Here is a 27,746-nt window from a genome sequence, read left to right on the forward strand (position 1 = left end):
ATTTTGATATACAGCACAAGCAGATTAGTAATACTGCAGAATATTGATACATGTTATCATGGTCATTATGATTACAGTCATAAAGTATTTCAATACATATAATTTGTATACTACCATACATTGGTCACATGTAGCATAGTATGAAATTCCACAAACTCTTGAATTCACATTATGTAAGAAAATAAGCAAGAGCAAGAGCAGGGAGTAAAATGAATGAATAAAATATGAAGCAAAAATATATGGATTCAAACCCAAATCAGTGGATTCTGTCTGACTTAGTGAGGGATGACGTTGATGACAGGGCCAACCATTCCCCCAAACATCAAAAGTGCGTTAACAACTTCTCCATTGGCAAACATGGCAAATACACTCTCAGTGCTAGGATTTCCTGCAGAGTCATACATCTTGCCCAGGAGATGTGAAAGTCTTTTTTGTTGACCATCAACTGCAGGAACCATGCACTTGATGCAATGACTGCTAAAGTTGCATAATTTGTTTAAGCTGTTTGTAACACTTGTGAAACATTTGATGTTTGTTTGTTTGCTGTTTAACGCCGCACTCAGCAATATTCCAGCTATGTGACGGCGGTCTGTAAAATAATCAAGTCTGGACCAGACAATCCAGTGATTGATATCATGAGCATCGATCCACGCAATTGGGATTGATGACATGCATCAACCAAGTCAGCGAGCCTGACCACCCGATCCCGTTAGTCGCCTTTTACGGCATGTATGGGTTGCTGAAGACCTATTCTACCCCGGAATCTTCACGGAAACATTTGATATTTTGGAAGTTGCCTATAGAGACCAAACACCTTAAACTAAACACATTCACCGACATGATTCACATGCAGAATGATGTAAATTATCTACAAGGCATCAATAATTGGAAGTAGAACAATATAGCAGAACCTCACAAATACACAGAAAGAAATTAGATGGTAATGGTAGTCGCCATTAGCTTGACAACATTAATGACAAGACAACACCTTACATAAAATCTTAACATAAACCTTGAGAAAGCAGAAAGTAAACTCCTTCAACTGATGTCAAAAGTATTTAAAAAAATGCTCAAGAAACTGGATCTCAGAAACCATGAAAAACATGCATGTTTGCTTCAACCACATACATTACAATAAACCATGGTTATAACAAACTAAAAGGGACCACTTATTTTTGTTTGTTGTTACCTCCATTATAAGCATATATACAGCCTATATACAGCAAATGGACAGGACCAGTTTGTTATATCGGTCAGTTCGATAAAAGCGTGTTTGTTATAAACGTAGTTTACTGTATTTAAAAAAAGTAGCACCTGATTAGAAGTACTGTCAAGCTTCAGTGTGCAAACTGAGGATGCAGAAAACTAATTAACTACCTAGCTATCACCCACACACAAACACCCATTGAATAATGTACAGCTTGTTCCTGTATTACGTTCCCTAATTCTGTGAAGACAAACACTAAGCGCTCTAATGTAGAACAAGATGTTACACAAAGCTAGGATAATGAAACGGAATACCACAAATGTCATGAGTGGCATTACAATAATCTGAAGACAGCAGCAGGCTGAGTAGCAAGCCGGCATCCAGCCAGGGACAGTTTACAGCTGACATTTCTATGTGGGAAGAGGCGTTACAGTTTCCCCAAAATCCATATTGATTATTCTTCCATCAATCTCCATGCACTCACTCTTCAAAACTTATTCATTAGAAGCCAGAGTTATAAGCTGTATCTTGACATAGTACCAGGTGCTTTACAGATTATTTTTTCACTATTCTTTGAACTTTTCATACCTGAGTATGTCCATCATACATAAAATAAGACTGTGTTCAACGTTCAGAAGTAACTGTAAAATGCAGTAGATTGATGTTGTTCTCAATAAACCCTGATTTTTGCTGAGACAGCACATACACAAATTGTTGCACGTTGGAATCTGTAGATAATATACATCTTCCCAAGGAAAGAAAGTAAACTGACTTTAAAAGTCCAGTTTCTACCCTTGCCCAACTAGGCTGGAATTACTGGACTCGATCGCAGCGCCACCAGTGGCTATTACCAGTTATGTCCCTTCTAAGCCTTTCCTATGGACCAATCAGATTCCACCGCTCGTATCACTTGCGTTTGCTTCACACAAAATGGTGGCGCCCAGTCAGGACGATCTGATTGATAATCAAGATCTATATTGTGACAAAACGGGTCTTACATCGCGAAATGCATCAAATCACGTGAGCACCTTGATTAAAAACATGAAAAGATTTGGAAAATATCTGCTGATACAACAAGCTAGCGGTGTACATGCTTTGCAAATCCTGCAATCGATCGAAATCTGCATGACAGTTTACAAACCGGATTTCGATGCGCAATTTTGATTGGACAATGCATAGACTCGTTAGTCCAGCCAAAATGTAACTCCATAATACTAGCCTAGTTCGGCAAGGGTGGAAACTGGTCTTTTATAGTCAGTTAACTCTCTAGCCTCGGGAAGATGGATAATATACTGAACATAAAAAGTTAGGGGTCATGACTATTTGGGGGATATTTATGGTACCGAAGACTGAGCACACAATTTAATATAAATAATATCCCCAAAAATATTCATATCTTAAACTTTTTTTAGTATATTCAGAATAGGCACTATGAAATCTAGTCACCCAGAATGACATAGATTTGGAAGTTGTAGATGTCCTTTTCATCAAAACTACACAATACATTACTGATTAGGTTCAGGACATGACTGCATGTCCAGTATGTTACCCTCACCTCAATTGTACGCCATTACAACAACACTGTACCACAAATAGTGAAACTACCCAGTCTTCACTGGTCATAGGGCCCATTGAAAATACATCAAAATGACACCAGCATTGAAAGAGGAGTAATTTGCAAAAATAATATGTCAGCGCCATGAATACACTTAATCTAGATTATCTATTATGAAAATCCATATGGAGAAATGGATGGGGTACTTCTTGCCATTCAATGTCAACAATCTTGTGTCATGATAACATGCAGGTTAAGCTGGGATTTCAGCTAAGTCCTCATACCTCAACCTCAGGCAAAGAGCCACAGGCTAGTTAAGACAAAGATAAGACATGTTCTGTCCTAGCAGTGTTAGAACACCATACCAGCACACGCTGATGAATATCATTGTTCATAAAAAAAATACATTGTCATGAGGCAGTTTAGCCTAGTCCGTTCTATCTGGTAACCATGGTTACACCAGGAATAATACAAAATAATGTTGTCGTTCAAATTACACCTAATTTCGCACTAGGAAAGGTAGATAGTTGCATGGTTTGGTTTAAAAAACAACAACAACAAAACATGCCTATGTTTGAGAACTACTGTAATGTCAGCAGTAGTATACATTTTCGTGTATGCTCCTTCTTGGCACAAACTGTGTACCACTGAAAATGGTCGGTGTGGGGACATTACATTAGAGCTTGTCAGATATTCACAAACACATAATTTATTTTTTAGTCTTAGACAAATAATCAGATTGGTCATGCCAGATGGTTTAGCAGCAGCAGCAGAAACAAATATTTTTAATCCACTGGTCCTCATAATAACACACAGCAAAACCCATACGATACCTTAACTATTGGGCAGTCTGGCAAGGACTACAGGACTAGTGCCAGTTTCTAACGCTGGCTTAGTAGATTCATTGTACAAAACCAGTTTTAAGAAATTAAGATACCCTTGGATTAAAAGTTCTATGTTAATTACTTGATTATTTCCTGTACCATGTACACCCACTACCAGGTCTTCAATCCAACTACTACCATATGCTAAATTCAACCAATTCTGCAGTCACCATCATGTGGCTACCATGTACAATCAACTAACACAGTAATAGACAGTGGTCAAAACAAGTTCAGTGCTTCCATATCATATCTGTTTAACAGTTGATGTAGTGGTTTGTTGCCTAACATATATGAGCAGGTCTTACATAAACAATAGCGAGTCCATGACCCAGGTCAAGATAGTTTTCCTACCAGTGTCATAAATGTTATCAATGACAGTTAAGGTCCAGAAAAAAACAGTAGCTAAAGATGTACTATCAAATAGTGATACAAGGTTTGAAAGAAAAGGTGAGCATATCCTGCCCAGCCAGTGGTACCCTTCACAAACACATGCTAAGGCAAATCAATTTTCAAGGCAAGTCAAATTCCACTTGTACACAACTCATAACTAATATATGTAAAAACATGACAAGTTTGGGGGAAATGTACTACCTGTAGTCCTTCTAATTTATACCTGCCTCAGATTCATTAACATGTAGCTTCTGTTTTACAAGTATTGTTCATCGTGTTCATATCAATTATCATGTCCAAAGTCATTAATTTCTTAGTATTGATGTTGTGTAAATGAATGACTTTAACACATGTCGAAAACAATAATTGACATGTCAATCAGTGTCCGAAATAACTGCCTGCCCGTGGCTGGTAACTTTTCTGCCGGGCTGTCGGAAACTTTCAATCACAACCACTGAGATGTACCGGTACATGTTTCCAAAAGTTAAAGGTTTATCTAGAAGCAGTCTCCGTGGTAGATATCCTTTGAAATAGATATAAGTGCTGATGACATTGGAAGTATGAACATAATTACCCGCCACTCAACCCAAGCCATGTGTGACCACACCTCATATCATGACACATGTTTGTATTTGTCCACCTGTTTGTCTAGGAAAGATCAATATTGGTTTCTTGCATCACTCAAATATCAAAGCTAACAGTGTGCTGGGTCTACAACATGTTGTTTTTACCTCTAGCGAACACAGATCACATAAATCATCATAAAAATACCCTTTTTCTTATTGATGAAAGTATTACACTATAACTGTAATGGTATTGACATTTATTGTGATACTCACATACATGACCTGTGATACTTTACATCAGATCACGATGACTGACACAAACAATGTCTCCCATGTTTACGAGACAAACATTCTGAAAGTTTTACTACCAGCTCATTGCTGCAGGTTGATGGTCTAAACAAGCAAGACTAGCAATGATAAAAATATTTGAAAAAAAGGCAAACATAACATGATGATATATCATACAAACATCTGTCATAGGCCTGGCTCAGAAAACAGCATTTCAGCATATTGTAATACATGCATTGAACAATGCATGTTTTCATATTAAACAATAAACATATACCATAGTAGTATCAGTAGTATCACTATGATAAGATCACTGATTACACACACCTTGTTAAACATCAACAGGATAAACATATAGTCAAACATACCTGCGCCCCTCGTGAGTAAGATCTTAGGATGGTACAAAACCTCCCTTGTCCGGATGTATCCCTGTCAACCAAGAAACAAATAGGTTAAGGCAACAATGATATATTTTTTCTTCCAATTTCTTAAGTACAATCTGTGCAGCAAATGGTTCACTTTCACATGTGATATACAGAAAGCAAATTATGCATCAAGTGACATCAAAAGTGATGAAGCGCTAATCATCCCAAACTATAAATGTGTTGCTGTTATCAGGTACTAAACATATGTGCTAAAAGGCAGGAACAAGGATAAAAAGGATGTGAAGACAAACAAGACACAGAAGTATCTCCCATGTTTTGGGGAGCCAAATTTAAATGAATAGGACTAGGAGTTGGAAGAATACTATATAATATGGAGAATATTTACACCGCAGGGCTGAACCTTTTTCCAGGTGTTCCAAAAGATATGTACATGCTTTAAGAATTTGATGACGTTTCAGTTACACTTACTGCACATTTATTGAAACTGAACAAATAAATTGCTTGTCATGCTCATTACAAAATTCAGAGTTAAAACACTGCATACCATGTTTACAGCAAGCACAGCCAGTGTTAGAACATAAGGGTTTGCAAGGGCCCTAGAGCATCATAATGACTATTGTAAAATAATAATAAGGATATATTCATGATTATATCCTTGGTTCCACACAAAACCATGATAACCCCTATAGTAAAATGATAATATCAATATTCTTGATTATATCCTGGGTTCCACACAAAACCATGATAACCACTATCGTAAAATGATAATATCAATATTCATGATTATACCCTGGGTTCCACACAAAACCATGATAACCACTATCATAAAATAATAATATCAATATTCTTGATTATATCCTGGGTTCCACACAAAACCATGATAACCACTATCGTAAAATGATAATATCAATATTCATGATGATATCCCGGGTTCCACACAAAACCATGATAACCACTATCTTAAAATAATGATATCAATATTCATGATTATATCCTGGGTTCCACACTAAACCACGACAACCACTATCGTAAAATAATGACATCAATATTCATGATTATATCCTGGGTTCCACACTAAACCATGACAACACTGACAATATAACATTACAAACTTCCTGAATATTAACAAAATGTGTGGTCTCACATTAGCATTGCTCATAATCACTAATAATAGCTATTATTCGCTATCAGTCAGGACAACTAACATTTATGTACCAGAAACTGAAGTCACTTGATAACAATACAAGCTTTTAAAAACAAAACTACAGACACATCTTTCAATATATGGAGTGTTCTGTTCCATTTAATATCTTTGGATCGTGGCACAGGTTGAAACAGAATCAACAATGTAGAGTATTGTGAATTTCTTTGTACTGAACAGATCATCCATGCTAATAGTTATCCAAGATATATCAGTGATCACACAATGTCAGCATCTGTACATCATATATGTCATACACTTACCAAAGTTGCAACTTTACCCTTTTGCCATCCAACAGAATCGTTGTCGTTTTATAATCAATTCCTGAAAAAAATAAAGATTTTTTAATTCTCTCATACACCACTGCTATTAATCATTATTTTCTACCAATAGCAGTTTCAAGTAATAAAATTAACAGGAAAATAACTACCAAATATTGTAATACAGGCGTCTTTAGTAAAGTTTAGTTTAATGCACAGTAAACAAACAACAGTCTGTTCTGTATTAGTCTTACCTGTTGAGCAGAGATTTCACCTACACTGAAATATTCAGCACTGAACATTAATCAGTCAACTCATGATCTTGATGATAATGGTTCAACAGATCAGGATAGGTCATTTGTACCCCAGGAGTGGGTGATTATAGTGCGTTTCCTGACTGATTGTGTACTATCAAACCCATACTGTGTGGACTGTTGATCATGCTGTCAATCACTGGGATGCGTTGTCAAAGCTTGATTACTTATGTGACATAGCTCAAAACAAGTATTCACTAAGAGATCTTAACAATATGTGATACAATTGATGAAATTTACAAATTTGCCATTCCCATTTCAAACAATAATTTATAAGTAGTATTGAAATGTATATACAGACATGATGATTTGATCTTCGTAATGTCAATTTCGGGGGGTTTTAAATTAAGAAAAATAGGAATTTTCGAAATTTTCCTTGGGGTTTGTTGCTATATAGTATTTGAATCAAGGCACCCCTGCATCTTTAACTGTTACCATGGTGTTATTTTTGATAAGGACATCTCAACTTTTATGGCTAATGTTTGTACACTGCCAAACATCAGGAATACACATTCAGGCAACCAATTTTACAGAAACTATGAGAAGTAAAGTTGCTATTTAACTTGTGTCATTTTAACTAAAGTTTAAAAGTATTGGAATATGGATCAGCTCAAATTGGTTCAAAATTTGCTTATTATTAACTATAATTTTGACTGGTTTGACGCCATAAATCATAACAAAGGTATACAATAAAGATCTGCAGCCAATCTGACATGTGTTTTTGTAGTTGATTAATGCATATACGACCTGAAAGTATGAAGCTATCAGTAAACATCATATTATGTACAACAAAAAACTACTTAGTATCCTTTCAGAGAATTCAGGTAACCGATCAGGTGATAACAAACTTGGTTATAAAAATGTGAAATTCAGACAAATTATCACTAAACACGATGATTTACCATTTAATCATATTCTGTTCTGCTAGGCATTGTTTTATATGAAGAAATAAAGATTGCTGGGTGCAGTTTCTCGTAAACTAAACCGGGAAGAGCAATCAGGTGTCAGGTGAATAGCACACTTTCTACCAATCTACCAGTAATTCGGTTAAGAAATACACAATATATATAAGTTCAAAGAATGTTGATGCAATGATGGGATGAATAGTATGATATAGTATCTGAAACTATTTTTTCATCTGATTAAAAATATTTTGACAATGAGAGTTTAGTTGCAAGTTTGGTTCTAAGAATGGAACAATTGGATCAGTCGCCATTGAGTCCTTTTGCGTTCTTGCTACAGCACATGAATGAAAACAAATGCAAAAATCGTAATTACAAACGACAAAAGTTCTAATTATGTATAATATCAAGGCAGTGCCCTTGTTCGAGGAATGTATCCGTCAATATCCACTTAAAGGAACAATATCTCATACATGTGAAGTTGTACAAAGAAACTTATCCGATGTCACATGTCTTTGTAACAGTCAAATATTTCAAAATACCTATAGCGTATTGGGATATTATGACCTGTGTTCGTTTTTTAACAGATCAGTTTGTTTCAGTTGTTTCACATAGGTGTTAAGTCTCATTTGTCAGATGTGATGGCACATGTGACAACTATGTTCATGATGTCCACCTTTTCTTAAAACATCCATGGAGTTGGATAACAATCAGTCAACGTATTGTTGGCTTATCCTTTTACCAAAGTATGTTGTTTTTACATCGGACATATATGGGTGTATTCAGTGTGCTTTAGTAAACCAATATATATAAACTCTTATTTTTGACAAATCCACTTTGACAGATAATAGTGATTTATCAATTAACATATTATTATATGACAACAAATACACAGATGGAAGGTTATGACAGGAACATGAGGAAGGAAGTAGTAATTTTTGTTTTATATGCAATTTGCCTTAGAAATAAGGGTTGTTCAGGAAATAAACTGAATTTTATTGTTACAAAATAATACGTACACATATTTTCTGTGTACCAAACAACATAATTGTACATACACATTTACACAGGCAGATGAATATTCCAAAGTGAAAGGTTAAAGTAAGCATCATACATTCATATGCGAGGATTCAAGGGGATAACCCCTCGCTGTGAACGATGTTTTCCAGTTGGCCCCTTGCTGTTCAGAAGCCCAGTTTTGGGGGGTTGCTGGCGCTAATTGGATTCTGGTGATTACGTTGGATAATTAAAATGGTGCCGACTAGACGACTGAATGTTGGTGTGTTGCTTCCCTTTAATATCTCATGTCCAACAATTCAAACAACTGGTGTGGATTAACATAGAACAAATATGTGAGCTGCACTATGTACACATAGCTCCATGTTTACTTATATACATTCAGTTTCTAGTGTTGTCTTATTTATAGATAGATATGTTGTATAAGGCCAGTCAGGTGTAAAACAATGTATACATGTACGTTTTTGAAAAAAATCATGTTTGTGCCAAGGGATTTCTTATTCTGAATATATTGTATATTGTGTGATAAAGTATACATTTATCAACATGCAAAGTTGTGAGAAAAGCTCTATCTAGATTATATCACGCAATGATGTGTCTCTTCAAAAGTGAAAACACTCATCATTGGATGATGTCATGTTTACATGTTTACAAGAGATTGTGCGAGATTGTCAACAGTACAATGAACGAATACACACCACAATTTGAGTATCCGTAGGGTGATTCAGTCGCTCCGTCCTCCATCCCTGACAATAATTCTTCTTTTCCAACATCACTGTCTCCGACGAGGAGAAATTTCAGTAAATAATCGTATGATTTGGAAGCAGAAGCCGAATTCACAGGCCGAGGGGGCGAGGGACTACTGGTAACAGCAGTGCACATCATTACGGCGCTGATTGATCGAGCTTCCATATACGCATTAAAACAATAGTTTCCATTTTATCCAGAATTTAAGGGATACGTATCCATGGCCATTTTGGAATAAACCACACAGACACACAAATGTAACTGACAAAATTTAACCCATTGCAAACAACGTCTAGATGATCGCTTCTCTTCCTCAGGTTACACTGCGCATGACGGATATGAAAGTGCGCGTTAGGGCGCATGCGTCAAGGGTCAAAACCAAGATGGCGGTAAATGTAAAGTCAAAATATTATGAGAGAATGTTTACCGTTATTTTTAGATGATTCGTGTCAAAATACAATGTCATGCACACGTATACATTAATTCTTTAAATGTTTCAGTTGATTAACCGATACGACTGCTTTTGAAACTGGTTCTTTTAATATCGTCTGCTTAGTCATCAACACCCGATTTTCTCTCAAAACATCTGGTTAGTGTCCATTTCCAAAAGCATGTAACTGAACTGTTGTGCAAAGGTCTACCCTTCCGGACATGAATACGGGAAGACTACTTGTCCAAATTTCTAGAAGCATAATTCTTTTCAGCATGTGTATGATGATGTATTTCATTATTACCGTGATTATATCATAGTCTGTCAAACGTGGGTGTAGACTGGAGATAGGTCTCGGTTGCTTTTCTTATCATCAGATTTAATTTACCTAGACCAATGTTGCCTCTGTTGTCACAAATCACAATGTTTTTACCAATCTAAATATCAAAGAGAATGTTTAAATAACAACTATGAGATGAGCACATTAATTATGAAGTGTTCTGTCCAATTACCAGTGCAGATGAAATGCACAAATCTACTTCACGTACTTGTCCACCAGCTGAGCATAGTCAGGCATGGTATTTGCCTAGCTGCAAAACAGTAGCGATCCACAACTCTGCTTCTCCTGTCGGACATTTATTGGTCACTAATGGATTTTTGTTGTGAATAAACATATTGAGATATATATATTATATGTTTTACATTACATTATGGTTCAGTTTCATAGGCCTGGACCACCATTATTCCATATCATAAAGAGCCATTGCAATATTTGGCAATAAACAATATGCTATAAGCACATAGGGCACAGAAGGAAATTCCAATCTCCTCATGTACAGTAGGAAATTGTTTACGGAGACTGGACTGAACATGATCATTTTTGTTTCAGCTGATGTGTATGAATAAAGCAAACAATTAGAGGTGCTGGTCGTAATGAACGTGATGGAGGTTTTTGAATCCAAATCCATCGACAGAAATGAGGTACATATTTTACATGTTTAATGATGATTGTCGTATCAATCTTTTGTTTTAGTATAACTTATTATTCTTATGACCTAACATGCCTAATCTAACCTTCTTCCAAGTTTCATAGGATACATCTACTACCATAGCAATTATGTCCTGTGCAGCCTCATAATTTTATAATAGTGAATGTGTACATGGTAAGGTTTCAGAAAGAAGATGAATATTACTCTGGTCAGTGTGTTACTTTTAGACCAGTTTCTTTATGTATTCGCTTGTAGAAGATCACAATAAACATCATAAAATTGGAATGATTTGTGAAGCTCATTCTACATAATGTTCTAGGTGTTTCAAGTTGGATATGAGAGCTGTATTGTCAATATCATGTTGTCTCTAGGTTAGACCACAAACCTATATAACCTATATACAAGTCCTTGGTTAGACCCAACAAGAAATCTGCTAATAATGAAAACATGGAAGGACTACCTGTTTCTCCTGAGTATTTAGTTATGTCACATGGACCACTTGGCTAACACATGTAAATGATCTGTGAACTTGATGAGATAAATTTATGTCCATGGGAAATATTTTATGTCCCTTATTTTTCTAAATGGCATGGAATTCATATGTTTTCTACCATGGTGTCTACCCTACTTTTATCAGTCAATATAATCATTATCCCTACATTTATGAAATGTTTTTGAAAATCCATTTTACATTGTTACTTTGTTGCTCACGCTGCTTTGATAAACATGAAGTGATGTATGACCCTACTCTGACTTTCCTTTAATTACAATCAGCAAATAATAAATGTATTGTTTAAATGTATACATTCTATAAGATTTTTTCAAACTTATTATTTTGCAGGTTTTAGAAAGACTAGCTCGAATGAAAAGAGAACTTGCTAAGAAGGAAAAGAAACTTGAGGTAAGAATTTTGTTTCCATATTTTCCTATCAGAGTAAATATTGTAGAACTGTACGAAAAAAGTACAACTGGAGTCAATATATGTGATCTCAAGTTTATCATGACATATGTATGTGAAATAAATTTTATAGTATTTTATATTCATCTTTCTTGAGTTGTATCATTATCAAATCCATTTTAACCAAAATTCTTAACGATATTAACAGTGCAGTGATTTTGAAAATAACATTTTATATGGGAGACTTTTTTTCAATTTTTAGTAAATGGATTGTGGGTAATTAATCTGGTAATCAACAGTGTACATTGTAGCAGCTGCAGAAACATGGCTGTGGCAATTTACCTTTCATCTTTCTGATTACTTCTTCTACCCACATCATGCACATTGAAGGTGAACAGGCAAATGAAAAACCTTCAAGTTTGAAATAGTTTACCCATCATGTTCAGAATGCAGATATAACTTGTTCTTTTCTCACATTAGTATTTCAGTATCTCAGTTTTTGACAAATATGTCTACATAGTAATCCCTAGTCACAATCATTGGTGTGAGACAGATGATGAGAGTAGATCCATTAAGGAATAATACAACAGGGCCACAGGCAGTAACTTTAAAATGTTAAGTGTGTAGAAATTATATGTCCACTGTCCACATGAGAACATGAAAAACAATAGGCAAGAGAAAAGAAAATGCAATCATTTTTTGCATGTTTCAGGATTTCAGTGACAATCATGTTCATTATACCATTTTGAATACAATTAATCAATGTAAATTCTGTGCAATCTAGGATTCAGATTATCTATCCCAAGGTCTATAATGTAAAGATATATATGCATGATATGGAGGTTAGTTGCGTCCTAATTATGATCACAGTCTCTTGGATAACTCCTTTAAGCAGATATAGTCGCTACATGGCAGAGATATTTTGGATACAATGTCAAATTGTAACTCACTTCAGCAGATCTAAGATGTTTTGGCTTTTTATTTGTCAATGTGTTGTTAAGAACCAACTATAGCAAGCTATAGTGTTTTTATTATGACATAAAAATGTGTTAAGTAATGTCCAGAGGATAAAATGTGTAATGGCGAAAGGATGTCAATAATCATTTGCATGTTCTTTTTCTGTAAATACGCAGAGGGCCAAGCGTGCCTTAAGAGCAAAAGCACATGTGAAGCAAAAACTGAGGGAACAAGCTTTGATCCAAGGTAACTGTGGCTCCCCTCACCTTCACCAAGAGGAGTCTCAGGCAGGTGCTGATACTAATAGTAACTCATGGACACCAACATCCGCGGGCAATTCTTCCCTTGATGTAACTCAACCATTTTCTGATGAGAAATCTGAAAACAGTGTCATCAGAACTAATAGAGACTTCAAAAGTGACCATGATAGACAAAGGGAGATAACTCCATCATCACGACGACCCTTTCTGGCTAAATTGGAACAGGCTAGTGGGCAGTCATTGAAATCTGAACTTATTGTTCATTGTTCAAAATCAGTTGACACAGGCTTGAAATCAAAAGCTTTGCGCAAACATTTGAAATGTAACGAAAGCGTGAAGGCAACTGAAAATGAGAAATGTGAAGATTTGTTGACAGATTGTCTTGTTCAGACTGGTGTCAAGGATCGGTGTTTTAGACATGATGGCATTACAATAAGTCCAGACTTACTTGAAGACTACCCTATTATTCTTGAGAAAAAGGTTTCATTATGTGATACCAATGATTCACATCTTGACAATTCTTTGTTTCTTACACCAGCCCCAGTCAGTAACAATTCAGAGAAAATTTATCTCCATGAATCATGCCAAGAAAAGGGCGTAACAAGTGTTAAACTTAAGCTTGAATTTGATGTGGAAACTGAAACACAAGGATCAAGAGTTAAAGGGAATGACAGTCAAACTGTGTGTAATGATAGGAAACTTGTTTCTTTAGAAAGCAAACTTGAATCTCAGGAAGATCAAAACCTTGATGATTGTATAGTTATACGGAGGACATTCAAATCAAATGTATGTGAAGAAACCATTCCAAACTCTATATCACCGGTTTCTCAGAACGCAGGAAACTGCAAAAGGGACAAAGCCCTTTCCTTGAGCAGAAAAAGAAAAAGTGGTGCTAGTGCTCAAAGACAACAAGATGAAAAGAAGTTCAAATCCAATATTATGGAGACTGATTCTGTATTCATGGCCTCAGAGCCAGAAAGCGTTGTAAGAGAGGGTTCAGTTACTGTGGTCTCAGATTCCCTCTCCCCAGTTGCTAGCCAGAGTTTACTGAAGCCTTCTAATCCCAGAGAATCAACAGCTATAACAAAAGAGGACCCCAACTGTGATAATCCAAAGAAAGCTTTGCCTGAGAAGGTTTGTGATAAGTCCACTTTTAACAAGAACTGTCAGATTAATGCTCAAACTATTGAAGAAACCAATTTATCTGACATTTTATGGGATAATAACAAAAAGAGTTTTTCAAAGGAAAGTGATTTAGAATATCAGAGTCATCAAAGAAAGAAATCTTCAAAGAATTCCCCAAGAACTAAAGCAGGGTCATCACAAGGAAAACAGACACAACCAGCCGAATATCTAGACTTTACTGAGCTGGATGTCATTCCATTCTCACAGTTTCAGTACTCAGACTGTCTGTTCTCAAGTCAGGATTTACTGTCTGAAACAGTCCCTGGCAAAAGAGGAAGGAAGAGTCACTTTGGTATGCTGATACAAAGACGATCTCCAAGGCTGTCTGCAGGTCTCAAGAATGTAGTTGGTGATGACATCATGCCCAATGACTCTAACTCTGAACCTATTTCATCAGAGAATTTAGAAACAGATTCTTCATGTGGTTCTCAGATGCTGTGTCCCAAGCCGGTTTCAAAAGGAGGTAGACGTGTGAAGAAAAGCAAGAAGGGCATTATGATATCATCAGTGTTCCAATTCATTATTGATGAAGCAAAGAGAATCAAAGATGTGAAAGAATTTGTACTGCCAATTAATATATTTAACAAGAGAGTTCAGAAAAAACTAACTGAGTATGTATCTCAGGATAGTGTTAGTGACAATGATCTTACATCTGAGGTAAAACACAACACAGAAAAGAAAGTTCATACATTACAATTTGGAAGGTGTAAAAATGGACTTAAGCCAATAAGGAACAGACATGTTGAACAGAAAGAGAGATTTCATGACAATCTGCACAACCACACTGCAGAGGATGCAGCTGAGCTGTTGGATTTCAGTATGTGTGAGGAAGAGGGGAAATTAATCAAAGTTGAGACAAGTCAAAGTATATCAGCAGAGATTCCTTCAAAGATGTCACAAGGATGTATTTTAGAAAATGACAGTAAACTATGTGATGTTAAGGAAGAAAGAGACAACAACATTTGCAAGAATGTGAATTTACTTAATGAAATGTGTGTGTTTGACACTGCTAGAGAAGAAAACCAATCTGTCCTGTCAACACCAAAACACCAGTCTGTCAGCTTTAAAACACCAAAGCAAGAAGTGTGTGATTTTGCAACACCGAAACACCAACTAAGCTTGATGTCTACCCCTAAGATTGAAAACTCATTTGTGACCCCAAAGCACCAGATAAGGAGAATGAAGTATGATGTTGCTTCATCTGACCTGACCTGCTCACCATCCCTGTTTCCATCACAGGAAGTCAAAGGGGAGATGACTCCATTGTTTTGCAGTCCAGTTTCTGCTTCAAGGGCATCACCATTTGGTGTTGCTGCTTTACCAGAAGATGGGGACTGTGGTGTTGATGATGAAGACGTGTTCTCCAGTCTTGCTGGTGCTGCAGATACAGAGGCTGAAACCAGAGAAGGGAGGAGGCTTGTTACTGTTGGATGTTTTCAGGTAAGACTAGTTATCTCTGAATAGTCTGATGTAAAAAATGTAACACAGGGTGAAGAGGAATATGTAATAATAGAAGTACACTGACTATTTACAGTCCATTTTAGATATCAAATGAACTCCCCTTATAAGACAAATGCTAGAGATAGGCCATTTTAACTGGCATGGACTAGTGACATAAAATTGCAAGCCCTTATGAACATGAATCAACTATCACTTTATTTGGGTCAGCAGAAACTGGTAAACATGACTGAGTGAGTTTCATTATTTTGGTTAGAAGTACTTACACAATAGAGGGAAAAACATACTTTGTGGTTTAACAAATGAAAATCAGCTGAGAAATTCTTATTTTAAGTGAAACTGAAAAGGCCTGAAAGTTGTGCAAATAAACTCCACTTGCCTTTGAAAATTTACTATTAAATAGAAGTTAGTGCTATTTTTTAATTTACTTCAAAATGTTGATAAAATTGTGAAGTTAATTTGTAAACCGTTACTTTGCTTGTCACTTAAGAATGATGCTAATCACCAAGATTGTCATTGCTCAGATGTTATCTAATTCTTTTACTACACATTGTTGAAAATTAAGGGGCGTCTTGTGATGCTGTGGGAAAATTACCTGAAAGCAGTCTGAGACTTTGGCCTCTAAACCAACGACTGAGTCTTGTGAGACCAGCTAATAATAGTCCATATATATGTTTATTAAAACTTAGGTAAATAATGCAAAACTGACATTATTAGTGACAAGATTTGGTTTTTAGACTCAAAAGCCTTTAGGTTTGAAATGGTGCAAGACATATTGACCATGTTTTTTCCCTCATGACATTCACCAGACATATATTGGAAATAGGATGTGTAAGTATGCGTTATAAACACTGATTTCAAATTTCTGTATCCAAGACATGCAAGACAGAGCCTGTCATATCAGTCCTGTGTGGAGTACTACATACTGCGGGATCGCTGGTGGACTTCGTCGTCACTCTTTTCTCAACTTCCCTCAGTATCTGGTCCCTGGAAAAATCACTCTGGACAAATGAACTGGACTGGATTCTACCAGAGGTAAGCAATTACAGTAGTTTCCAATGTTAATTAAAGTTATGAGTCATTTATTATCCCCCACCCAACAAAGTTGGCGGGGGATATAGAAACGGGCTCCGTCCTTCCATCACGTTTCGTTTCCGGAGCATAACTCATAAACCGTTCAATATGTTTTCATCAAACTTTGCAGGTCTGTCAGGTACATGCTGAACTGGTGCCTTTTGCTATTTAGAAATTTTAGAAATTTTTATTTTTTACGTTTCCATGGCAACAAGATGGACTTAGGTTCTGCAAGGGTAGGGTTTGTTTCGGAGCATAACTCATAAACCGTTCAATATTTTTTCATCAAACTTTGCAGGTTTGTCAGGTACATGCTGAACTGGTGCCTTTTGCTATTCAGAAATTTTAGAATTTTTTTTTTTTTTACGCTTCCATGGCAACAAGATGGACTTAGGTTCCATACTCTTCTTTTTTTTACAATTACCATGACAAGTTCCACATCGGTTAAAAAGGTTAGGGTTTGTTTAGATTTAATTATGTCATAATTTCTGCAACAGGGGCGGGGGATATAGCCATGTTAGTGGCAAACTCTTGTTGAATACTAAGTTACTATTATAATTATAAAACATTCACTCTGATGTAAATGTTGTGCCACCAAACAAAACAATTTACACCCACCAAAATGATGTTAACAGATAGACTATTAGATATGAGGAAACTTAATAACTTAAATGAGACCGATTATTTCAAGCAAGAGGGTAAGTGATGGTGCAGTTTTCACTGCCTGTAGTAAAGTTTATTATTTGGTTAAATGGTTACAAAATATGCTTCGTGCAGTTCTATGTACAGTGTTCCTTTTATTTTTAACTCTGTTTGGTAACAATAATCAATTAGGAATATCAAAATACCTATCTTCATCTTTTATACACACTATCACTAGTATCAACATGATCAGACATCCTTATTCAAATAATATATATCCTCTGTGTCATTCATTATTGAGGGGTCACGCAAGACATAAAAGTATAAAAAAACACTGCATTTTCAACTTTCAAGAGCACAGTTCAGTAGCAACTGGAATGAATCATATCATACCCACATTGACTGTTACTTATCATGCATTGTACATGCACGGTTGCGTTCAAGCGTGTGCTTTGGGTAGCTTTTTCCTTCAAATTCAATCTTGCACTTTTCATTGTTTTTCATCAGTCGATGTCCATTTTTCCAGTTTCATAAAAGCATCCAATCAGTGTAATAGGCATAAACAACATGTTCTGCAACTGTTAATCACATTGTCAACATACATGTACTCAGGCCTATTTTCATTTTGACACCCTACATACCGAAGTGACCCTTCATTAATGAAAACAAATATGAAAAATAGGTGTGAAGCTGTGTTGGCTCAGGTGGACTTGTTAATTAATCTCAGTTATTTTGCACTTAGGGTTGTGAAGCAGAGACAGCTTGGTTGATGCCATCTGAGGACAAGGTTGTTGTGGTAATGTCAGGGTCAAGTGTCAAGGTTCCTGTCATGGTCAGTGTGTTTGTCTATGACTGGTTATCAGGTGACTCGACGAGGTTCAACCTTCCTCTGCCTGTGTCAGTAAGATGGTAAGATATGAAAGACACGAACGAAATGATAGGAATCAGATTTGGTTAATTGTTTTGTTTGAATTGTAAAAAGTGTAATGTCTGTGTCAAATTTACCCATATGTTATTTGTATCACTTGCTGTATGATTACAAGAAGCAGGCTGTACATGAAAGTCTGTCAGTTAATGAATCCTTTTTATCCTCTTGGCATATAATGGGGGTAGGTGGTGGTGGGGTGATTGAGCGGATGATATGTAATTTACAGAATATGTTAGGAGAAAAACTTACAGGCTCTTCGGGCTTGTAGAATTATGTTTTTATTAGCCCTAGGTAATTTCTACAAGGGGGGCACGGGTGGCCCAGTCGTCTAAGGCCGAAGTGATAAATGTCTGGGACCTGCATCACTTTGGGCTTTCCTGCCACATTAAGCTGACATGCTGACATACTGTTAAAAGCGGCGTTAAACCCAACTCACTCACTCACTAATTTCTACTAGCTTCATGTCTACTATATAGGTAAGCTATAATTTCAATCCTTGTTTACCCACTCATCACTCATTTTGACGTATGATCTCACTGTTTCAGTCCTATGAGCAATGGTATTTGCTGCCCCCTCACTGACCGCCAGATCACGGTGTTCTACAGACAAGGCACAGTGACTCGGGGTCAGAAACTTACCCTGAACACCTCATTCACAGCCACAGTGGACGATATCAATCTGGACAGCATAGATGGTCATCTGACCAGCATCAGTTCTGTCCAAGACCTCAGTCCAGCTATTGTTGGGCTCACAGTTAACTCACTGTTGCATATATGGTAATCATTTATGATAAACTATAACATGTACTTGTGTTTCAACATTAACTGTTTTGAAGTAGGATTTCGTAACTCATGAGATCGCCTCCGTGGTCAAGTGGTAGAGTGTCTGCCCGGAAGACGGTCCGTGGTTCGATCCCCGGCCATGTCATACCAAAAGACGTTAAAAGATGGTACTTGTAACCCCATTTCACCTCTCCTTCTTGTCCATGCTGTATTCAGAGTCTAATTTGAAGAAGGCAGTCACTCACAGCAAGGTGTAAGGGAGGTAACTCTTTGAAGAAGTGCAGCGTTTTATCATCTGCATTATTATTAAGATACTCTTGGCTGGTTGCATACCTACACAATGGTGTATTTGTATTTTCAGGAACCATGAGTGTGGACTATTGTTGCAGACAGTGGACATCAGTTTCACTTGTTCCACTGCAGTTACATTGGCATCAGTGCAGTCAGAACAGGTACACCATCTGCCAATGACATTGTATTTTGGTACACATAATAGTTTGGCAGCTTAGAAATTCCAGACCACATGAACTACCCTGTTTCATTTTGAAAACCAAAATAAGGATGTGAAAATGTAAGGATACACTGACATATCTAAGTTAAGATTTTGTTATGTCTTGATTTACTAATACTAACAAATTTAGCCGCTGAAAAAAATAATAAATACCAATGATGCTGAAACTTGTCATGGTTGTTCCCACCGATGAAGTCACTTTTATTTATTCAAGACATTCAACCATTTCTTTGGCACCACCTAATGGAATCAAGTCACTTGATCACCTGTTGTGAAAATGTAATAGATCTGTAGCTTGGTAGTATGTATTGAGGCTCAACACTTAATTATTCTCCTACCATTAATTAAGTGTGAAACTATTCTCCCAAACTCTGATGCAACATGATACATGGCCTTTGATACGATACAAGTTACCTGAATCGTGATGCATAACAATACAGTGAAGAAGAGGATTCAAACACTGTACCCTCAGAGGGATGCGGGTCCCCTGCATGACAAAACAAATATTGAATCACTATGCTTTGAATATTGATGGATTTGACCAAACTTGATAGGTCGATAGTTTCTGATATGAGACTGTTTAACAACCACATGGATTTGTTAGTTTTAACTTTGCCAAACCAGCCAACCTGCCAATGTTAACAAGGTCACATAACAATAACTAAAACATTTGACTGGTTGACAGACATTAACTTTACAAATGTAGATGGATTAAGATCAAATTCCACTCGTAAACATGTCATGTGAACTTGGGTCAAGGTCAGTGACTATTAAATTGGTATTATCAAAATCACTGGACACATGGCAATGACTAAAAGATTCTGAATAACTTCACCAATTATTGACTGATGTGAATCACGTCCAATTAGGGGAGATATTATGCATAAGTACACATCAAAGTCAGTAGCCAACTAACTTACTACCGTAATCTGTTCAGTGTTAAGGAGGTCAGAGGTCATATGGGGCCTCAGAGGTATCCTGATTAAGACTTTGAGGACAGGTACAGTGAAGTTTGCAAGAGTCAAATAGCAAAAGGACATATTTATGATTTTACCAATTTTTAATAGGACATTTTGGATGACAGTCAGTAAATGTTCTTGAAAATTTACCTAATACCTGAGGCCGATATAGAGGGGATCAAACGTGATGATAGTTCACAGTTGAGCCCAAGTGTCTGAAAGGACTTACTTATTACTATCAAATGTCCAATATGGGATAAAGCATTATGTGTGTTATGTTTTGCTGGTGTTACTGATGCCCAGAAATCTCATTTGGAACCTATGATATTAGACAGAAGTTTCAAAGTTTAAAATTTCCTGTCTTCCGATGATACCATAATCTATCATATGTGCAAATATCAAGACCCATAATGTTTATTGACATTTAGAAAAAGTCATCAGTAATTTTTCATTGCACTCTTTCTATGTCTACTCACAGAACGGCAAGAAGTCTGGAAGACTATGACATCATGATACCATCACCCATGGCAACTGGTGATCATGTTCTGATCAGGTTCATCTTTGTTTTCAGGGTTATTTACTGATGACCATGATGAATACCAAGGGAGATAAGCCTGTAAGCCTTCTTGCTGTGAACCCAATGACATGCACAAGTCACCAGATGGTCTCGTATGAGACAGTGCCACAGTGGAAAGGGTATGGTATATCGTTGGTGTATATGCATTTGTATTGACTAATTCTTCATGTTACAGATGTTGTGCTATCATTTCAACTAACGAGGCGGTCGGGTAGCCTAGTGGTTAAAGCGTTCGCTCGTCACGCTGAAGACCCAGGTTCGAATCCCGACGTGGGTACAATGTGTGAAGCCCATTTCTGGTGTCCCCCGCCGTGATGTTGATGGAATATTGCTAAAAGCGGCGTAAAACCATACTCACTCACTCACTCACTCACTCACTCATTTCAACTAACACCTTGAAAAGAATCCTCTTCTCTGACACCACAAAGTCTGGGAATCTCACATATTGATACAATATGTAGCATAACAATTGTATTCAGATTTATTCATGCCAGTAAAATAAAAATAATAATAATGCTATTTTCTAAATGGCAAAAATGCAAACTTTGAAAACCTTCAAGAAACTATTTTTGGGTGGACTGCCCAGAGAGTGGAAACTTTATGTGTAGGACCATTATGCGACCTATATGTATTTATGGCATTAAACTGACAAATTTTGCTTCCGTTTTTAAAGAAATATTTTTCAGTTGTGGAACTTGTAAGCATCTTTGGAAAAACTAAAAGCCCAACAAGATGATATTTTGGTAGGATATTTAACACTGCAATGTGGTACTGATTTAGTCATCATGCCATGTGGGAATTAAGGTTTATGTTCTTAGAATTCAGGGATCCAACTATAATTTTGTGTTTGAGATACTGAGTATAAGTTTCTTTAAGCACAACCATCTGTACTCAACTTTGATCACTGTCAAAAATGTTATGAAAATAAAATATTTTAAATGTTATGAACTGCTTTACCAACTGTGTCAAAACATGAATGTACATTACCATAGCAATGAAATAATCTTATGTTCATATCATACTTTCTCTTACATCAAACATCCTTACTAGTTGGCTGAAGATGTCACTATAATATTTGTGTCTTGTAGATCAGAGGGGTGTGAGTTGTTCGAGGACCTCCTTGTGGTTTGTGACCAGTCCGGATCTCTCCTCCTGTGGGACACATGTTCTGGACAACTTCTGGTCCGACTGTCTAACCTTCACACAAGGTGCTTGGCTGTTGACCCCTCACAGGAACGGATCTTCTCAGGACAAAATAATGGATGTGTGCATGTGTACCAGCTGTCTTGATGATGTAGTCAAGCATCTCATTGTATTATTTGTCCAGTCCAATTGCAGCGTTCTCAGATTCAAAAATATATGTATATATATATAAATATATTCACTTCAGGTTTTATGTCAGGACATTTTATATTGTATAAGAAGTCAGGCTAAATAGATTTTATCCAATGTGGGTATTATTTCATTTCATTTCATATTATTATACATGACTTTAGGAATAAAGTTTGCAATAGCCTTCTAGCCTGAGTCAGTATATCTAATTTCCCTTAATTGTAATATACTTGGTAAATTGTACTTACTCTAGCTAGTGAGATGACATGTTTTCTGATATTATACTGTATTTCATGAACAGGTTTTGTAAATACTAAACTTATCATTATTCAGTCAAACATATTTTTCTGTATATGGTCTGTTTTCAACATTGACTCTTTGTTTGGAAAGTTATAAGTCAGAGTGATGACATGTTCCTGGTCAGAGCAGATTCACTGACAATGATGAAATAGCAGAGCTGATTTTTTTTACATTTACCTCTTACATATAACCAGGCAGTAGGGGACATAAATGGCCTGTGCAGAGTTCCTTCCCTTTGCAACGACAAACCTCAGATTTGCAATAATTCTGGTCCTTGGTCTGTCAGCAGCATACCTCTGCTCATTGATTTCACTAGGTGGTATAGGTTTACAACATGCTTCATTTCGTGCTTTCCACTCACTTTGATCTAGAACACAGAGACAGAAACCTGTCTCTTTCACTCACTCACTGACAGCAATATTGAGACTATTGGAAGCACCCAGAAGATGTGTTATTTGTAGTGCTATGCTCAGTTTCTGGAACGGGTCTGTACAGGCTAACAACTTTGTAAATTTTGGCCTGAATACCGATCAGTGGATAATGAAAGAATGCTGTCAGAAGAACTGCGCGTCTTAGGATGTTCTCTGCTTTGAAAGCTGGAGGTGAATGTGTCTTTAATATGTGCAGTTTGTTATTTAGTATGGATGTGGTAAGCATGGATGCATCTGTAACTCCTGTTGTCACTACTGCACCTGTAACCTGACAATCTTATACTGTATATGTAACCATAAGGCTCTAGGTGATACTGGTACATTACTACAGATAAAATTTATAAATGTATTCCAGAGAAGGTAATTTGTTTTAAGATATTTTGATATTCATTTGTTTTACGCGTCTGTGATGCAGATTATAGTTGTGACATCTGTTTTGAATAATCATGCTGTTTGTAACAGATGAACATGATGAAGTTGATGAAGTTATTATTATTATTATTATCTATTTGTTGAATATATATATGCTACCAAAGCCGGGTGCTTAGTTCTACTGTGAATGGTATATGTTTCTAATTTAACACGCTTTAATTGTATACATCCATTAAAACAAGATGAGAAGTGAATACACAATGCCATTTAGAAAGCGGTCCAATGTAACAAATGTTATATTTGGGATAACACTTTCTTAGTAGAGTACAGATTCTAGTACTTCTTTTTTTTGTCCCCCGCCGCACGAAAGCGCGAAGCGGGGGATATAGTATTCACGTCCGTCCGTCCGTCCGTACGTCCCACCTGTTTGTTGCCGCGATATCTCAAGAACTAAATGCTGGATTGTCTTCATATTTGGAACTATCGTGTATATACAGACTCTGCAGACACCAGTCGGTTTTGGTGACCTTGACCCCATTTTCAAGGTCACAGCAGGCAAATCTGCTTTTGGAGTTGGAAAACGGTGTTGCCGCGATATCTCAAGAACTAAACACTGGATTGTCTTCATATTTGGAACTATGGTGTATATACAGACTCCGCAGACACAAGTCGGTTTTGGTGACTTTGACCCCATTTTCAAGGTCACAGCAGGCAAATCTGCTTTTGGAGTTGGAAAACGGTGTTGCCGCGATATCTCAAGAACTAAACACTGGATTGTTTTCATATTTGGAACTATGGTATATATACAGGCGGGGGACATTTCGTCACTTTGTGACAAATACTTGTTCTTTCTTTTTTTCACCCACCCCCACCCCACCCCAAAAAAGTACTAGAATCTGTACTTTACTAAGAAAGTGTTATCCCAAATATAACATTTGTTACAAGATGAGAAGTGTTTTGTCCATTCCAATGATAGTTAGGAGAAGGATGGCACAGTTATGCCTCTAACCAGTCTGTGACCTTAGCATTAAGACAGAATCCGTTAAAGAAATGAATTCCTGCAAGTTTAGTTTTGGCTAATAGACTGATTAGTTCAAATGATGCTTTTTAAGTAGGGAGACCAAAACATAAAGACCACAGTGTTAAAAATATGTCTGAATAAGATGAATGAAACTGTGTGATATCATAAATAAAAAAACTAACTTTCAGGAAAATAGTCTTTAGTTGGTTTATAAGATTCATGTATGGTTAGAGACTACTAAAAATTCATTCTACTATAAGTGTTTGTAATTAAGAAGACAGCTTCCCTGCAAGCTGTAAATATCAATAGTGATTGTCGTGGTTTCTTGGATCTATACATGGGGGCACGGGTGGCCCAGTCGTCTGTGGCCCCGCGATTCACTGCAGAGTTGCGTCCAGAAACCTGCGATTGTGGGTTCGAATCCCGTTTGTCAGCACCATCCCCGTGCGTGTGGGTTTCACCGAAGTGGTGAACGTCTGAGAACTGCATCACTTCGGGCTTTCCTCCCACATTAAGCTGACATGCTGCGATATAACTGGAATACTGTTAAAAGCGGCGTTAAACCCAACTCACTCACTCACTGGATCTATACATTGCATCCTATCAACTTAATGCTGAGCTAATGATAAACTTGTCAGGCATCGCATCTTTTAGTCATGACAGGATACTACAATTGTGTGTTTGAATCCCAGAATCTTAATTTGTCAGCACCAAACCCATGTTTGTACTTGCTAGATTAGAGCGCCACTAAGGCTTTCTTTCCTCCCTCATTAAGTTGACATGCTGTTCAAAGTGACATTAAACCCCAAATCAGTCATTCATTCACTCACTCACGCATGTCATGCAGTCATTCACATCTGAGAGACTATTTCTTTGCAGAAAATATCAACTTTATCAGGACACATGATAGGACTCTCATTTTGAGACAGATATGTCTGTAAATTCTTTCATCTGATGTCCTGAAAAAGTTTACAATATTTACTTGTGGCTGTGCCATTCATGAAGGCACTTGGATAAGATGAACAAATACATGTATTTGATAAGACTTAGAAAAATACTCTGTTTGTTGAGTGTGAGTCAGTCCATGTAACAGTGACTGTTAATATGGCACAATGAGGCTGCAATAAAAAACTTCTGTAAGACTTCAATTTTGTTGTTTTTTCTTTCATGTGTTGACACATTGTCCAACAATCCACTTTCGTTTTAGAAATTGCTGAACCCTTATGCATGTAAGAAAACGTACAACTTTTGGTTAATTGCATATGGCGGTGTTTGTATGGTATAATAATCAGGCAGAAGATGTTTATCACTTGGTGTAATGCAGTACAAAAAAGATACGGCTATCCAAAGATTTATATGCTGTTAATATATTTCACCTGTCTGTATTTTGTGATTTTTTTTTGTAACTTAAGGACTGCACTCTTTTACACTTGAAATTAAAACATGTAGAATCCATGTCCTTGAACTCAAGTGCAATATCCTTTCTATGCCAATATATTTGGGTGCCAGTGATTCAAGGAAAGAAACCTATCATGTGCAGAGCAGTTCAAGTGTTCCCAATGCCTGCATTTTAATATAGAAACTCACCCTCATATCTTTTGATATCAAATCTATTGACAAGAGGTGTTCCTATGAAATGAAGTTTAGTATAAGCATATTCTTATGTATCAGGGGTGGTCGGGTAGCCTAGTGGTTAAAGCGTTCACTCGTCACGCTGAAGACCCGGGTTCGATTCCCGACATGGGTACAATGTGTGAAGCACATTTCTGGTGTCCCCCGCCGTGATGTTGCTGGAATATTGCTAAAAGCGGCGTAAAACCATACTCACTCACTCACTATTATGTATCATGAGTCAAGGTTGCTTATTGTGCCTTCACTGTAGACAGGTCAAGACTGCTTACCGGTGTTACAAGTTCATTGCTGACATAGATCAAGGCTGATTGTTACGTTTTTGACCACTTCTTTTGTGTACTGGATAGAGTGTGTGCCTGGAGAACAGGTTGGTGGTTTGCTCAATCGCCACATGATGCCAAAGGATGTGGAAAGATGATAATTGTTGATACCCTCCTGGCGCTCTGCATTAAAGGGATAAAAAAGGACTGGTCGGCTCGATGTGGGTATACGTAAGATTATTTCAACAACAATTGCATCATACAAGTGCAGTAAATTTAAATGTGATGTTAAACCCAATTTCACCTCGCCTATAATGTCTTATAATGATTTGTTGTGGATCAAGGCTGCTTATAATTTCATTTGGCATAGGTCTAGCTACTTACAGTGATCTCACTGTCTACATAGATCAAGGCTGCACATAATGACCTCACTGTTTGCATAGATCCAGGACCCATGAAGATCCAGGTTAGAATTTGTCTTCAGCTACCCATGCTCGTCATAAGAGGCGAATATGCTTGTAAAGAGGTAACAAACGGTATTTGGTGGCCAGACTCGCTGACTTTGTTGATGCATGTCGTGGTATCTCAATAGATCGAGGCTCATGATGTCAATCACTTAAGTATTTACAGACTGCTGTCATATGGCTGGAATATTGGGGAGTGTGATGTTAAACAGCAAACAAATCAAGGCTGCTCATGACTTCAAACTATCAACATGGGTCAGGGCTGCTCATAACTTCACACAGTTGAAAGGGGTCAAGGCTGTTAATGACTTCACACTATAAACATGGGTCAAGGCTGCTGCTCATGACTTCACACGCTTTACATGGGTCAAGGCTGCTGCTCATGACTTCACACGCTTTACATGGGTCAAAGCTGCTGCTCATGACTTCACACGCTTTACATGGGTCAAGGCTGCTGCTCATGACTTCACACGCTTTACATGGGTCAAGGCTGCTGCTCATGACTTCACACGCTTTACATGGGTCAAGGCTGCTGCTCATGACTTCACACGCTTTACATGGGTCAAG

General features: G+C 37.0%; 2 protein-coding genes across 2 annotated transcripts in view; one reads left to right on the forward strand and one right to left on the reverse strand.

The window, feature by feature from the left end:
- LOC139467395 (ras-related protein Rab-40B-like) overlaps nt 1–10,028 on the reverse strand; it is a 43,184-nt gene extending 33,156 nt beyond the window's left edge. Inside the window, exons 1-3 of the mRNA XM_071248931.1 lie at nt 9,669–10,028; nt 6,741–6,801; nt 5,259–5,319 (exon numbers count right to left, since the gene is read on the reverse strand). Coding sequence (XP_071105032.1) covers nt 5,259–5,319; nt 6,741–6,801; nt 9,669–9,882 — 336 coding nt within the window. The 5' untranslated portion in view covers nt 9,883–10,028. The remainder of the gene's footprint in view (nt 1–5,258; nt 5,320–6,740; nt 6,802–9,668) is intronic.
- Nucleotides 10,029–10,088: 60 nt separating this feature from the next.
- LOC139468797 (uncharacterized) lies at nt 10,089–22,755 on the forward strand. The gene is made up of 10 exons (XM_071250934.1): nt 10,089–10,106; nt 11,037–11,128; nt 11,978–12,037; nt 13,168–15,876; nt 16,771–16,929; nt 18,353–18,519; nt 19,084–19,314; nt 19,682–19,772; nt 21,362–21,486; nt 22,456–22,755. Exons 2-10 carry the CDS (start codon nt 11,081–11,083, stop codon nt 22,655–22,657), a joined length of 3,792 nt encoding a protein of 1,263 aa, XP_071107035.1. The 5' UTR covers nt 10,089–10,106; nt 11,037–11,080; the 3' UTR covers nt 22,658–22,755.
- The last annotated feature ends 4,991 nt before the right edge of the window (nt 22,756–27,746 follow it).

The sequence above is a fragment of the Haliotis cracherodii genome, unplaced genomic scaffold (assembly GCF_022045235.1).
Source record: "Haliotis cracherodii isolate W230 unplaced genomic scaffold, xgHalCrac1.p SCAF_2, whole genome shotgun sequence".
In the NCBI taxonomy this organism is placed as follows: domain Eukaryota; kingdom Metazoa; phylum Mollusca; class Gastropoda; order Lepetellida; family Haliotidae; genus Haliotis; species Haliotis cracherodii.

Excerpts from the sequence above, each read along its gene's own strand:
- LOC139468797 (XM_071250934.1), top strand. The coding sequence starts at position 11,081 with ATGAACGTGATGGAGGTTTTTGAATCCAAATCCATCGACAGAAATGAG. Across the intron at positions 12,038-13,167 it reads AGAAGGAAAAGAAACTTGAG|AGGGCCAAGCGTGCCTTAAG; the intron begins GTAAGAATTTTG and ends GTAAATACGCAG. Across the intron at positions 15,877-16,770 it reads TTACTGTTGGATGTTTTCAG|ACATGCAAGACAGAGCCTGT; the intron begins GTAAGACTAGTT and ends TCTGTATCCAAG.